A 16,052-nucleotide genomic window follows, 5' to 3' on the forward strand; every position below is an offset into this window, starting at 1 on the left:
AGAGGCAGGCCTGTAGTGGACTTAAAGTACAGGAAAAACATTCAGTGAATTAGACCTGCATGTCAGGTCAACACAGTACTGTGGTGTACACCTTTCATTAACATAACTAGTTATGTCTTTGTGGGTAAGAGCAATTCTGTAGGCCTTTTTAACTATCAATAAAAATTACTCGAATCACTAACGGTTAACGTATAGCCCAAATACTTCAGCAATATGATCGTTTTGGCCTCCTAAATTAACAATCATAGGCTATAATTAAGGATGGGTGTTTGTCACAGAAAATATTGGCTGAAGTCATGGAGCAGTCACAGCAAAGTTGTTGAAAATCACAGAAAACTGAAAAAAGTGAAAGAAATTGAAAAACGTTTATTATTAAATTACCTCATGGACAGCAGTGGGAAACCATTTAAATAACACCTGTAACTATAGCAACAGTAACAAGTACTTGAAGTTTCAAAAAAATCTATGGGCTATAACCGGCTGCTATGAACAAATAACCTACAAGTAAAATATTGATAGGCTGGTGCATTTAATCGGGGAAAGAAAAAGCAGGCTGTTTCACCATTAACATAATTTTGTTAGAAACAGATCATGCTCAAATTTCCTCATTAAAATAAAACACAGTTACTGTCTGTCCAATTTTATTTATACTACTACTACTACTACTACTAGTAGTAGTACTACTAATAATAATAATAATCTGTTATTGCTTGTTTTGGTATAACATGTTGTACATTTCTCGGTTTGGTCTTTGAGGGAACCCGTCTTGTCAATGAAAGTTACCATAACGGGGGATGCTGTTGACAGTGGCCATCAAACATCTGACTGCATCTGAATCTTGATCCCGACCCAGAGCATTCCAGAATCTGTATAGACTATGTTAAGGCTGACATTTATCATCCAAAACTGCCCAAACATAAGGGAAAGCACTAAAAATTGAGGAAATCGCAGAAATGGTTAAGAAAATGGGGAGAATCTGTGACACCCATGACTCTCTTGACGAACACCCAGGCTTCAGTATAATATGTGGCCTAACAGTTAAAACTACAAGCAATAGCCTACAGCACCCCAAGGAAATCTCATTGATAGGAGCAGATTCTGACATTATAATCAGTTGGTTCTGTGAGGCAGCGCTTCAAATGATAAAAACCAACCCGTTCTGCATTAACGGTGTTTCTTTAGAAAAGATACCCGAGATAGCGGGTGTAGTGTTATGCAGGCTACAACTGTAAACTTAAAACGACTATACTCTCTCATTCAATCGGGAATATAACGGCTGCTTGAATTCAGTGTTCCCCTTTTTGTTTTCTTATCAGTGTCACCTCAACCTATCCGAGCGTGAGGAGGGGTGATTAGGCGGGACAATAAAAATGAATGGCAGCAAGTCCGTCCAATGGAGATCTGAAATCTTACTCCAGTTGCCCACTAGAGGAATTCGTGCTCCAGTCAGCTGTCGCCGTGGGTCTCTGGGCTTAAAGAGAAGTGACTCAGTGCTAGCAGACAATTTAGGTTGTGCAGGGCCTACTGCTTCAGTTTGCTTTATTGACCGTTTTGTGTTTCTGAAAAAAAAAATCAAATAAAAAATTTAAAACACATTTCTTCATTTTTCCCCGCCAACTTTATATTTTTGTTTTAAGGGTGGAACTGGCTTTCATTTTTTGTCCATCTGCAGCTAATTAGCTAGCTGCGCCAAGCGATCTAGCTGGCTAGCTAGACACAGTTTGCAGAACCGCAAGGTTTAGCTACTTAGGTATTTTCCTTGGGAGCTTTCTTCTTATGTAATTATAACCTTCGCTGTATTACGGCAAAATGTCAAGACCTACGAGGTACGTTTTACTGAGCTATTTCGTTTTCGCAATTAGCTAGCTAGTTGCATGTTGTAAGCTACCTGGCTGACGTTAGTAATACAAGTATGTGAGCTACCAAGCTGATGTTGCTGTTTGTGGTATTGTTTCTCTAAAATTAAATTGAGTTAGCCAGCCCTCTAGCTAATACCACGCCGCGAAGCACGTCTCCCACATCACTAGTTATCCAGTTTAGCTTCAGCCCCTTTCAGAATAACATTTCTGCCATGTGGTGGTTGGGCAGTCACGTTGTTTAGTATCGTTCAGGTTTTTAAATAGCCAACTGTGAAATGACGCACATTTGCCAATATGTGCATCCATTTTGTCACGTATGAATGGTGGGTAGCCGACGATGCTAGCTTATAGTCAATATAACTAGGTAGCTAACCTGTCGCGTAACGTTACTCAGTTCCAACCTGTGGCTGACTTGCATAAGCTAGCCACCTTGCTGGTTAATTAAAAGGTGGAGTGAAAACACACCAACGTCACCCAGCTGCCTAATAACGTTTAAGGTTACTTGGAGAAACAAATCATAGGTACACAAGATAACTTAGCTGGCCACGTTCTTTTCTGAATTAATTCAGTTGAAAGGTTTTGCGCATTTTATCTGCAAAACGTGAACGTCACATTAGTTTCTAATGGATCAACAATGTCAATGTGCCCGGCTGCCTGAGAATCTATATAGGCACTTATTCAGTTGCTCCGCAGTCAGACGTGCAAATCGTCAACAACCACGGACAGCAGTCATTTTAGAAAGTTACATGTCCTTGAAAAAATAGACCGCGGTTTACGCTAACTTCCGGTCACGTGACGGGCAAAATAGCGGTTTTTTTGGGTTTCATTTTTTGTTTACGTTGTGCAAGTCAGTCTTTCCACGTCATCACATTAAGGACTTGAAGGTTTGGAGTGCAACCCTAACTAGCCATCGCTCCACATTTGAGAACCAGGCTGTTCGTGTCTGTCTCCATAAAATAAATAATTTGTGAAATGATGCATCGATCCAAAAGACTGACAGATTCAAACAGTATGATTTTTACTGCTCCACAATTAGACGAAGAAAGATACAAGAATACTAAATTAACCTGATCTTAAAAAAATAAAATAAAATAAAAAGTGTTACACTTCGCCCACTCAATTTGAAATACATTTAAATATCTCAAAATCTTTCACTTAAAACAACCCTTGGGGCTGAACATGTAAAATGAAAGGGTGTCCGGTAATTCCTGGGCAGTTGGAATTAATTGTGCAGACAGACAGGCAATTAATTTTACCCCTAGTGGCTGAAGAACAGGGAGTGGATAACCAGTAGGTAATGGGTTCAAGTCCTAGGTGGCCAAAAACTGCTGGGGCACCCTTGGGCAAATTACTTTTGGTAAATACAGGTGAATAAATTAATATCACAAAGTGAATATGCAGGGAAGATAGTAGTTTATATATTTTTTAAATGACAGACTTTGGACTAAACAAGTCTTTTAGGGAATATGCCTAAAGCCATAGCTAGATATAAATTTTTTCAGTCTAAAACAACCTTAAATAGCTGGCCCCCAGGAACCTATTTTTATAATTAAATTGTACAAAGAATAAACACACTTTACAATCTCAAATATTACAATAAATTAGTTAATTAGTCCTAAGTAAAATATGTTTCAATGTGTGAAGCTATGAAAACTATGTGAGTGGCATCACAAAGTTTAGGTAACTGCATGTAAAAACTGCTGACATCCACCAATGCATTTAGGAAAATCTACAGGCTATATCAGAATAACAGTTATAGCAGAATAACATGAGGATCTCACACTGCTCCTGCGCAGAGCTCGACAAAATGGCTGCTCTCCTCTGACCCGATTAAACAAATGCATACACTGCAGGCCGAAAACACACCTGACAGTGTTTACTTTTAATTTTTTAATTATAAAGAGCGTGTGGAAGGACCTTCCACTCTGGCCACCCACTACACAGGGCAATGTGGGGATTAAGAGTTCACATAGATCCGAGGGGTTTTGACTTAAGAGAACCAAGGCTTGTGCATTCTCTAAACCAGCCTGTTGGTCTTTCCGTAGTTTTGGTGGCCATCCTATTAGTTTTGTCCATTTAATGTGCATATTTTAAGGCTAGCTGTCACCTGTACAATTTCAGGTTGTCATGGCTGAAAAAACTGCAGGACCTAATAATCAAGTTACCTATTATCACACCATTTTACACAGTAACAAAATTACTGTCCTGTTAAATTCTCTCCCATTTCTTACCTAAGCTAACTGGACTATGGACTGTGAAGCAGGCATAAATGTAACATTTAATGGGATGTAATTTCCAAGCTATACAATCACAGGTTAATCTCGGATCAGAAAAGATTAAAAGGTACAAGCTGTTGTGTAGTACAACAGTGTTAATACAGTAGATTGCCTTGTTCGGTATCGTTCCTTTTCAACTGTGTACAGTTATTTTGTCTTTTAAGTAGATGTTTATATTTAGTTAACTTTCATATATATAAAATGTAAAAACTACATAAAAGTACAATTACACACACCTGTCATAAAATTGTGTAACTGAAAGATGGACTGCATGTAGATCAATGCAAATTAGTAACAGCCATCGCAGCCTTAAAGCCTATCCAAGCTCCGTCCTGATCATGTTCAAACCACCCTCTGTGCAATCACCTTTTTACTGTTGTAGTGTTAATGATTAAGCCATAATAAAAACGTAGCCTATTCATTCCATTCCCAAATGACTCACACAGAAAAACAATAGTTTCATTTTGATGTAAAGGAAAAATGTTAACTGGAGAGCTGAATGACTGAGGGATGAGTTCCTTCTGCAGTGAAAGTTCACGAGTTTACCTTTTTACTGACAGCCAACTAAATGGGCTTGTATTAGCATTTACTGACAGCAGCTAGTGAGGGGATCGTGGAAAACTATGTGTAAAGTGAGGACAAAACCAGCCAAAGCAGCTTGATTCAGCCATACATGCACAAGGCAGTGAGGGAATCATCACCACCACTGAGGTGGGCTAGCTCAGAGTCTCGACAGAATAGCAAGCTCTTTGTATCCCATACATTTCCTTTGATTCTTTATTCGTCGTACAACTATTTGAAAGTATATTATTTTGATTGCACATGCTCTGCATTCATATTCAGAATTTTGTGGCAATCTATATGTGCGGATAAAACGTACATTTTAGTTGTTACGTTACACTGTGTAGTTACTGGTTACATCCCCTGGCTCAGTCGGGTAGCAGTGGAGGCTAAGACAGCGAAGTGTCTCTGAACGGACAGACCAGTGCCTTGTCCATACGAGTCAGTCTGAGAGCCGTGAGGTCTTCTGACGAGTTAGAGACAGGGTGGTGAGATGTGCTGAAGTAGAGGAGTTGGATGGCCTGCCTTGTTCTCTGTGCTGGGTATGGCAAATGGAGAGAGCAGCATGTCTCAGTGCCTTTTCCTGACGGTGGTGCATGTGTGTATGTACGTGTGTGTTTATGTGTGTTTGTGTGCGTGTGTGTGTGTGTATTGTTTTCGTGCAGGAACAAGAAGGTGGTCGATTACGCACAGTTCCAGGAATCAGATGAAGCAGGTGAGTGTCGTTGCTGTTGTGGGGTGTAGGTATGTGCAATAATGTACCGTACCACAAAAAACGTATCTGTGCCCTTTCTTCTGTGAGTTTTTATATTTGATGCTGGGTATGTTCTCAAAGCAGCGCTGAAGATTGACCTCTGACCCTGTAACCTTGAAAGTAAAAGTTCACAGTGCAGTGCATTGGCTCTCGTGCGTTAGGCGTGGTGGGTGTGTGACAGACCTCCGTGTCCCTCTCTTTGTCCTCGCGGACATGCAGATGAGGAGTACGGGAGGGACGGACAGAAGCGGCGAGCCCCTCGTGAGGTTAAGCACAAGAAGCGGACGGGCAAGAACTCCCAGGAAGACAGGTGTGTGGTTCAGGAGGCAGGATTCAAGGTTTCCCTGCTGGGCAGATAAACCCCTTAAATTGCAGGATTAGCTGTATTAATTCAGTGTTTTTTTTACAGTGCAATCACATGATACACCGTTTGAAAGTGTTAAAACTCACGGTTCTATCTCTATAAACTATTTTACAATGCTAATGTTTTAGCAACAACGGTTCCTTAATTTGTAACGCGGTGTGGCCAAACAAGCTTGTCCAAAGTCATTTTCTGTCGCAAAACTTGGAGAAACCTTGATAGAAGGTCCATTCTTTACTTAGCAATTCTCCTGAGGAATAATCATTGTTGTCCTTTTCGCCGTTGCATGTACGCTGAAAGTATTGCATATAAACTAATGTTATTATCTCTTTGAATATATTCTTTAGAAAAAAACAAGCCTACCTATAAGCTTCTCTGACCAGTACTGGCTAAGCAGTCCCTCATATATAGCCAATGGGACCACAATAACTCAACATGGGCAGTATAACTTCTGCCCAGTACACAGCCAGCCAGTTTCCAAGAGTCAGACCTGGACTCTCCCAAGGGTTACCTTTTCAAAAGAGACCAGGATTATTCCTGAAATCAAAAGGGTTCAAGAATAGTAACCATTTCATTTTGGGTATGTCATTTTCAGGCTTGGGTTAAAAAATGGGGCGGTACAGAAGGGGTTAATGTAGTGTGGAAAATGTGGCCTTTGTCTTCCTTGTCCTGGATACATGCCTATTGGGCATAAGTATTTGATTTATGACACTACTATGCAATTAATGGTATCATTCACAAATAATAAGATGTATGTGTGTCAGAGAGGGTAACAGACTTTGGAATCCATTGCAGTACTTTGAACTGCCCATAAATAAAATTGAACCTTTACTCTGAGTTTCATAAAGCATTTAAATGAATAAGTAACGAGTGTTTTATAGTCATTGGCTCAGCTTGCTGGATATAGAGTGATTTATCATTCTGGTAGTTGCATTACAAAACATGATGAGTATCGCTCTTTTTTTGACGCGCTCATTCTCTCATTTTCTTTTCCTTTTTCCAGTGATAATTCTGAAGACAAATCTAAATCCAAAGATAATGATTCTGCAGGTGAGTCAGTTTTCACAATAAAATGAAGATGACAGTTTTTTCAGAGTCAAACTCAGTTCCAGTCCCACTCCACTCAACTGGAGACACTCCCAGGCCTCGAATGTGTAATACTAACATAACGAATCAATTATTTGTATTGTAACAATGAGGTACAGTAAGACAGGTAACTTGTCTTGCACAGCTAAACCTACAGCATTGTTTCCCCTCACATTTTTTCCTTTATAACTCCTCAACAAAAGGGAGAGGAGAAAAAAAACTTTTAAAAAAAATACGACTTTTAAAAGGAGGCTGAAGATTTCTTTGCTAAGCTGTCTTGCTCCCTTTCAGATGACTTTGGAAGCAACGAGGACAATGACTTTGGCGAGGAGGAGGATGACGATGAGGAAGGAGGTGACAGCGACTACGACTCAAAAAAGGCCAAAAAGGGGAAGGGAGGCAGGATGGAGAGAACAAGGAAGAGGAAACAAGTGTCAGGTACGAGTCAGCTGCTGTCGCCCTATACGCAGCCTGATTAGCTTGGGGGTTTGCACAGGGCAGCCAGTTCAGCGAAGTGTTTTGCATTTAGCCTTCGCGGTCTTGTACAGTGACAGGCTGCCCTTTTCAAAGTTGCCTTCATTTGCATTTGTAAGTATAAGTAGGAATGCACACTACATTCCCCAAGACAAAGTAGGGAGAACAATGTCATGTTATTCACAACTGCTGTGTATTTTGAAATGGCTTTATAGATCGGTATAGGAAAGTAAACCAAGCCAAGGGGCACTTGATAAATGGTGCAAGAGAGATTACGAACGTGATTTACATTTGTGTTTTTGCATGTGTGCACGTGTGTGCATGTGTGTGTGTGTGTGTGTGTGTTTGCGGTGTGTGGTGTGCGTGCGGTGTGTGCGTGTGCATGTTTGCGGTGTGTGTGTGTGGGTGCGTGTTTACGGTGTGTGGTGTGTGTGCGTGCGTGTGTTTGCGGTGTGTGTCCGCGGGTGTTTGTGGCGTATGTGTGTGTGTGTATGCGGTGTGTGCGTGTGTGCGCGCGTGTGTTTGCGGTGTGTGTCCGCGCGTGTTTGTGGCGTATGTGTGTGTGTGTGTGCGTGTGTGCGCGCGGTGTGTGTGTGTGTGTGTGTATGCGGTGTGTGCGTGCGGGGTGTGTGTGTGTGTGTGTATGCGGTGTGTGCGTGTGTGCGCGCGGTGTGTGTGTGTGCGTGTGTGTGTTTGCGGTGTGTGTGTGTGTGTGTGCGTCCTCGTTCTCACAGATGACAGCGATGAGGAGCGGGTGGTGCGTAAGAAGGTGCGGCAGGTTCGGCAGGCAGCCACTAAAGCCGTGTCCAAGCAGAGGGAGATCCTGCTGGGGGACCAGGGCAGCGAGGACGAGGACGGGGACCGAGAGCACCAGGCCCGCGTGGACGGTGAGAGATCCACCGCCCCTCCCTCCCTCCCTTTATTTCCCCTCCTCTCTGATTGGCTGCTCAGTGTCTCTCCGCCCCCCAGCTGACCGTTGTCTCCCCCCCCCCCCCAGACGAGTCGGGCAGCGATGAGGACTTCACGGTGGACGACGACGACGACAGCGACTACGGCCGGTCCAGGAGGAGGAGCAAGAAGGGCGTCAGGAGGAGCAGACATGAGAAGAAGCAGCCCAAACCCCGACTAAAGGCCACAGGTCAGCTGCCCCACCTGCCTCACACACCTGCACAGGGGCCCCACCCACCTCACACACCTGCACAGGGGCCCCACCCAACTCACACACCTGCACAGGGGCCACAGCTACCTCACACACCTGCACAGGGGCCCCACCCACCTCACACCCCTGCACAGGGGCCCCACCTACCTCACACACCTGCACAGGGGCCCCACCTACCTCACACACCTGCACAGGGGCCCCACCTGCCTCACACACCTGCACAGGGGCCCCACCTACCTCACACACCTACACAGGGGCCCCACCTGCCTCACACACCTGCACAGGGGCCCCACCTACCTCACACACCTACACAGGGGCCCCACACACCTGCACAGGGGCCCCACCTACCTCACACACCTGCACAGGGGCCCCACCTACCTCACACACCTGCACAGGGGCCCCACCTGCCTCACACACCTGCACAGGGGCCCCACCTACCTCACACACCTACACAGGGGCCCCACCCACCTCACACACCTGCACAGTGGCCCCACCTACCTCACATACCTGCACAGGGGCCCCACCTACCTCACACACCTGCACAGGGGCCACAGTCTCCTCACACAACAGCACAGAGCACCATAACAGCGTTTCATTGCTCACTAGTGACCCCTGCTGGTTGATCGATTGCCCTTAAGTCCACCTGTTAATGAAGCATCTCCCTCATGGCTCACGGCTTTGCAGCTCTAGCACGGTCCTACTTAGTGCAATAAGAAGCAGCAGCTGACATCACGTGATTCAGAGGAGAGTGAACGCTTGCCTGTGCTCTCCAGAACCTGAGGGTTGGAGGTTGCGGGAATGTGCACCAATGATCATGATTGGGCATTCCAAATCACAGAGAAGGGCGGGGCGGACTGAATGCCTGGCCTTAATCTTCCAGGGATGCTTCCATAAAGCCATGCATCAAAACCAGCAAACCCAAAAACCAAGCATGGCTCTTGTTAGCATTGTCCAGTGTAGATGTGGCTGCTTACCTATGTGCACCCCTCTCCCCAGTGAACCCCAGCTCTGCGAAGGGCAAGGGCAAAGGCCGAACCCCAGCGGCTTCGACCGTCCAGAAGTCCCCCCCCGCCAAGGACGAGGAGGAGGAGGAACCAGAGAGCCCCCCAGAAGAGGAAGAGGAGGCGAAGGAAGAGCACGAACAGAAGAAAGATTCCCCTCCCCCAAAGAAGACCAAGGAGGAAGAGGAGGATGTCTCAGAAGATGAAGTGCCGTCTGGGGAAGACTAGCTGTCCTCCGGGGCCTGGAAGATTCTATTTTACCTGTTCCTTTCGTTTCATTTGTTTTCCCCATTATTTTTACTTTGGAGCTTTAGAGCAGTTTCTTAATTCAGGTTCTGCAGGCCCACGGTGAATGTTGGTTTCAGTACCTGCTGTCGGTTCAGTACTGCTAGATATCAGGCATCTCGTTCATTGATTTCTACCTGGCTTTAAGTCTTTGAGGAAGTGAAGTGTAGTTTGGAGGTGTGGTTCTGCAAACAGACAGGTGAAAGGTCAGCGTGTTTGTTGATTTCGCACTGCGTTCATCACGGGTGCAGATTTGCCGTTCACTTAAATCTCTTCAGGTCTAGAACTATTAATTAAGCTTCTAATTGTGATGAATTAATCAGTCCAGGAAGCCACCCTAAATTTAAGCAAAGATTAATAAAGATAACTTGAGCATAAATCCTTACTTTTAACAATTATCAACATGCCTCCAGCCACACATTGTTTCACAGAAGATATATATATATAGTGCCCACCTGAAGAGATTTCAAATGCATACATAATCAATGAAGCTGTAAATGAATGCTAATGAGCTTAATCTATTCCAGCACCAGGGCAAGCCGCTGGTGAGGAAACGCTGCTTTGGGGGATTGCAATTCACATGTCAGCCTGGCTCAACGGTTTGCTCATTTCTGTTTTTGAACTGTAAATACCCATATCATAAGTGTGTGTGTGTGTGTGTGTGTGTGTGTGTGTGTGTGTGTGTGTGTGTGTGCGCGCGCAAGCGGGAGAGAGTGATGCAGTTAATATTCAAAAGTTATCACTTAAATAAAAAAATAAGTAAGTGACAGAAATATGCAGTCCCCGTTTTACGCATGAACAAACCCTGCTGAGTCTGTGTGGAACCAGCAGGTGGTCACAGGAGATTGCTCCAGCATTAGTTGTGCTTTTTGTGTTTGCCCACCCCCCCCCCCCTTCAGAATTGCAAATTGAATTTAAGTTGTATTTCTATCTGCATGGAATCATTGGTAGTGTGTGTGCGTTTGTGTGTATGTGTGTGTATACTCGCACGTGAGTGAGTGTGTGTGTGTGTTTTTATGGGGGTGGAATATTAAAAAACATGTATTTCTCCCTCTCAATCAGTGGTATGTTCTCCCAACATCCACCACAGGCCTCAGATTGCGTCCTGACTGCAGTGTGGTGGCGCTGCTCTCCTCTTTGTGTTTCTGTCCATCGTGTGACTCTCCTGATCTGCCCTTCATCTCTGCTCGTGCCCTTCAGCAGCGCGTGCAGTCGCGCAGTATTAGTGTGAGGGAGCGTGAGACTGACGGGCCACTGGGAGCCACTAAATTCGTCTCGCTCGGTCCGTGCGGACCGTCCAGGACCTTTTTCTTTTTTTCACCGAAGAGCAAGAGCAAGAGCAAGGCGCGGTCATGAGCTTGAGCTGAAATTAACTGCGGAGCGACTGAATGAATGGATGAGAGAATGGGTGAGAGGGACTTTGTTTAGGCATTTTAAAACGTGTGCATTCTCAGAATTTTAAGTGTGTTCTAAAATCTTTAAAAAAAAAATCTGCATTCTGGAATATTTGACGCGTGCAGTCTCTGGAGTCTTACATGTGTATTTAATGGTGTTCCCGCTTATTAACGTATCCTGATTATGTGACTGAAATGAGATTGCAGAAAGGGCCCGTCCTGTTTTCTAAATGCCCAGACACCGCGGTACTTGCACATGTTAAAAGTGCTGTACGGTTTGAACTTACAATAAACGTGTGCCCAAGCGCAAACGTGCACCCACAGACCTTCGATGTGAAGACACATGCTGATTTTTGGGTATGCCTGCATGCATGATGCTGGTGGCGTGCTGTATTTTAACAGGCGATGAAGGGCGCAGCATTTTCTGTAATGCACCCAGCACACGGTTGACATCTTGTGAACAGCGCAGGTGTCCCTTACGGGTTAAACCGTTGTGCTGGGCTTCTTTCTTACTTTTGGGAGGTGGAGGGGGGGTGGGTGGGGGGGGCTAGGGGTACAGTTTCAGGAGACAAGAAATCCAAAAATGAATGTTTTTTTTCCTCTATCCAGGATTTTTTTTTTGTAAGTTTTTTTTTTTTTTTACAAAAATAAAAAGTACTTTGCTTTTAAAGGAAAAATATGAATATATATCTTTACTGAAGCATCGGAACGAGTGTTTTCAGCATGTAACCCTATGAGGATGACTGACACAGCCTCCCAAATCATGAGTCTTGAGATTTCCCTTAAAATAATTGGCCATTCTGATCTCTTTTGGTGTGGTCCCAAAAAACATTTAATGTATTCTGACACACAGTCAACTTCGGTCTCAACGTTTATTTTCAGAAACATTTAAGTAATTAATACTAAAAATAAAACTGATAATAAAAGTTCAGAAGTAAGCCACACGTGGGATTTCCTTGCTTCCACCACCTTCCAATTTATCTTCCCTTATCCCATCTATACAGGTTTTCTCCCGGTCATGTTGAACTTGTGTTATCCTAGTATTAAGCAAACAAAGTTATTAAAATAGCTCAGTTATGACTTTATTTTATACTCACTCAGAGGCCAAGTCTGATAACGAGAACCATTTAAAATAATGTATTTACTCCTTCATACTGATCATAGCTTGCAACGTTATCGGTTTGCGCAGCTCAGCATTTGCTGAACCATTTCAGATTAGCATGTTTGCTGGGGCAAGTTAAACCTCTAGACTTCCCTCAGATAGGATTACAACATTTGGAAGGTTAAATAAAGAATATAAAAACAATAATATTAACAAGTACGATAAATATATATTGCACATACATTATAGCAGCATAAATTATACAGCTATATTGGATTACAATTTGTCAGGGGTTTTACTATATCATCATAGGCCATGATTTTTTATTTATTTTTTTATTGTTTACTTATTTGTCTTTTACTAGCCTACACAATGGAAGGAGTGACTATCAAGTAGGGAAGGAGACAGAGAGGGGATAGATTTCCACCGCAAATAAGGTAAGGTAATTCACTGCATGTTCTAGAGGTGTTAGTCAAATTTTCATGATAACATATTATCTTTAAGACTGAAAGTATGGATAAAGTTAACTCTTCCAAAATGTGAGGTCTTAAGTCTGACCAGAATTGCCTACAGAAGAAACATTATCAGCGACAAAATATTCGGAAATAAAGGAGTTGCAGGGTAACTTGCGTGCAATACGTCGCAGCTCATGCAAGAGATTCGCAGTTGGAACCGAGTTACTGTGTAGTCGTGAGTCTCAGTGATCCTTGGTAGTGAAATCCAATCAAATCCCCGTTCGCTACCAAGAATTGAAGGAGACAGCCAATCAGGCCACGTATCGCTTCCAAGAATCGAAGGACGCGGCCAATCAGAGCTCGAATGTCTACCAAGAATTTACCAAGCGCTTGCTCCAGTGTCTTGGGTTGAGAGACGCGCGAATCTTGAATGAGGTAAATCGGGTAAATCGCAGTTTTATTTTCCTGCTTCGGTGGGTAAAGATTAACGGAAATTTCACAGAATGATAACTGAAACATATCGGGCAAAAGCTGTACATTTACAATTATAATACTGTTATCCAAGCACTGCGCACATATCTGATCCACGCTAATAGATCAAAACACCCCTATTTTTAAAGGGCTATGGCAAAAACATAAAATATTATCCAACGATGTACGCAAGGTAAATCTGCAAAAGTAATTCAATATATAGTCAACTAAAGTGAGAATCTGTAGCTAATTACATATTCAATCATTCATGTTTACAAGCATTTGCCTGGTTTCGCTGAAACAACATAAACTCTCGAACAAGCTCGTAAAATCTCGAGCTAGTAATAGCCTGTGGCAGAGATATTAACGTTTTTATTAACTTTACTGACCTTATTAACATTCACACCTACACTTTATTTTGACACAGCGCAACTTCATTTGGAAGCCACGCCTAGGTGCCAAAAAGGTAAACCGTGTTTCGTAAGGTAGATTTCAATAAATGCATCAATACATTGCCTATACCTTAAAATGTTAGTCCGTAGTCCAAAGTAATGCGCAGCAATTTCGAACAATTTCAGTTCGCTAAAATTCGCAGGTTTTTAAAATTGACTGATGAAAAGAGAGGGCACTTTTCTATCCGGGCCAGTGGCGCAATGGATAACGCGTCTGACTACGGATCAGAAGATTCCAGGTTCGACTCCTGGCTGGCTCGAGATCTTTTTCACGAATCGAATCTCACGAGTTTTGAATTTCTTGGTCTAGCAAATCACAGCTCGTATTGGCACCAAGAATTGGACAGAAATGGCCATTGAGAGCTACACTGCCTCCAATGGATAACGCGTCTGACTACAGATCAGAAGATTCCAGGTCTGGCTGGCTCGTCTGTTTCTACTGATTACAATAATGAACTATTTAGCCAGAACACTGTTAATATAAGCCCATGTATTGAAATACTATTGGTAAAGAATTTGAAAAATAAAAAATTTGGCTCACACAGCAATTGACTCAAATGACACCACTCCCTGAACACAGCCCTGACAGAGACTCAGTCCTTGAGACAAAATACAGTTTTACTAAGATACATCTTTATGATGCTTCTTACCTGGCATCTACTGACAAGATAAATACTCTCTCCATGTTACATGGATTTATCGGTACCATTTTAGGCAATATATAATTTATTCATATAAAATAATAACTCACAACATCAAGTGGACAACGTATTTTACAATCCTAGAATTGCTTGGTTTGGCCAATCAAGAGCCACATTGCTATCAAGAATGTTGTGGCCAATCAGGGTCTGTCTCTTTACCCAGAACAGCCCAACAGCAGGGCCAGTGGCGCAATGGATAACGCGTCTGACTACGGATCAGAAGACTCCAGGTTCGACTCCTGGCTGGCTCGTTAGGTTTTACTGATCGTGCATGTTAATGGGCCAAGAATTAAACTACTGTTGGAAAAAAAAAAAAAGAACATTCGATGCAAACCCTGCCTATGAACGATAGCCAATTTCTGATGCAATTTCTCCATTTAAATGACATACAATTTCATGTTTAGGATAAATATGAAAGCAATATTATTTTACAAATAAATTGGGAAACCAGAACATGGTTTAAAACAACAATTCAATTCCTGCAAGGGCTGGAATCAGTTGGACACCACAACCTCTGGAGATGTGGCCCCTGTGTGGTGTGCAAGAATGCTGTCGCCAATCAGGGTCTGTCTCTTTACCCAGAACAGCCCAACAGCAGGGCCAGTGGCGCAATGGATAACGCGTCTGACTACGGATCAGAAGATTCCAGGTTCGACTCCTGGCTGGCTCGTTGGGTTTTACTGATCATGCATGTTAATGGGCCAAGAATTAAACTACTGTTGGGGAAAAAAATAAAATGAAAAATAAATGTGGCTCACATACAAATTGACTCTCCTTAATTGCAACACCTGAATTCATATAAAACAGAAATGTAAACCCACGTCTGGACAACCTTTTCTAGGTTATATGAGAAATTACATTTACGCATCTAACTCTGCCTATAAACGATAGCCAATTTGTGATGCAACTTCTCCATTAATATTACATACAATTTCATGTTTCTTTAAGATAAATATGAAAGCAGTATTATTTTACAAATAAAATGGGAAGATCAGCTACATGGAAGAACATGGTTTAAAACAACAATTCAATTCTGGAATCGGTTGGACACCACAACCTCTGGAGATGCAGCCCCTGTGTGGTGTGCAAGAATGCTGTCACCAACCAGGGTCTGTCTCTTTACCCAGAACAGTCCAGCAGCAGGGCCAGTGGCGCAATGGATAACGCGTCTGACTACGGATCAGAAGATTCCAGGTTCGACTCCTGGCTGGCTCGTCTGTTTTTACAGATTATGAGTCAACAGCCCATGAATTGGCAAAAAACAAATATACAAAATACTTGCACTTGAGTCGACTTAAATATAACACCTCTCCATCTATACAGCTCTGATAGAGACCCAGTCCTTGAGAGAAAACATGTTTTTGTATATTTGTTTTTTGCCAACATGGAAAACATGTTTTCCATGGGAATTGCTTTCTGGTGCCTGTTAAATGGCATCTACCAACAAGAACTGCACTCTCTCCATGTTACATTTGATTCATCAGTACCATTTCTGGCAATCAATCTGGCCGGATCAGCCATTTTTACTGGTCATATATACGGGAACTACTTATTTTGCAATCTTTTTTAGGTTATCTGAGAAATTACCTTTACACATAATCCAGCCAATAAACGGGACCCAAAAACAGTGATGTACTTTCTCAGTTGAATTACATTTAATT

At 42.9% G+C, this 16,052-nt stretch overlaps 1 protein-coding gene, 1 long non-coding RNA gene and 4 other non-coding genes across 6 annotated transcripts; all 6 read left to right on the top strand.

Moving 5' to 3' along the window:
• The first annotated feature begins 1,453 nt into the window (after positions 1 to 1,453).
• Positions 1,454 to 11,536, top strand: LOC118208661 (nuclear ubiquitous casein and cyclin-dependent kinase substrate 1-like). Its single transcript, XM_035383543.1, has 8 exons — positions 1,454 to 1,826; positions 5,362 to 5,411; positions 5,670 to 5,760; positions 6,815 to 6,861; positions 7,189 to 7,335; positions 8,106 to 8,258; positions 8,369 to 8,509; positions 9,527 to 11,536. The coding sequence occupies exons 1-8, from the start codon at positions 1,810 to 1,812 to the stop codon at positions 9,757 to 9,759; spliced, it is 879 nt and encodes a 292-aa protein (XP_035239434.1). The 5' UTR covers positions 1,454 to 1,809; the 3' UTR covers positions 9,760 to 11,536.
• Positions 11,537 to 12,676: 1,140 nt separating this feature from the next.
• LOC118207363 lies at positions 12,677 to 14,621 on the top strand. Its single transcript, XR_004761370.1, has 4 exons — positions 12,677 to 12,749; positions 13,666 to 13,704; positions 14,001 to 14,105; positions 14,555 to 14,621. It is a non-coding gene; the product is annotated as an uncharacterized LOC118207363 (long non-coding RNA).
• On the top strand, positions 13,878 to 13,950 carry trnar-acg. Its single transcript has one exon. It is a non-coding gene; the product is annotated as a tRNA-Arg (tRNA).
• trnar-acg lies at positions 14,570 to 14,642 on the top strand. Its single transcript has one exon. It is a non-coding gene; the product is annotated as a tRNA-Arg (tRNA).
• Positions 14,643 to 14,988: 346 nt separating this feature from the next.
• Positions 14,989 to 15,061, top strand: trnar-acg. The gene has a single exon. It is a non-coding gene; the product is annotated as a tRNA-Arg (tRNA).
• Positions 15,062 to 15,533: 472 nt separating this feature from the next.
• Positions 15,534 to 15,606, top strand: trnar-acg. The gene has a single exon. It is a non-coding gene; the product is annotated as a tRNA-Arg (tRNA).
• The last annotated feature ends 446 nt before the right edge of the window (positions 15,607 to 16,052 follow it).

Source organism: Anguilla anguilla, chromosome 11, assembly GCF_013347855.1.
Source record: "Anguilla anguilla isolate fAngAng1 chromosome 11, fAngAng1.pri, whole genome shotgun sequence".
NCBI classification, from domain to species: Eukaryota; Metazoa; Chordata; class Actinopteri; order Anguilliformes; family Anguillidae; genus Anguilla; species Anguilla anguilla.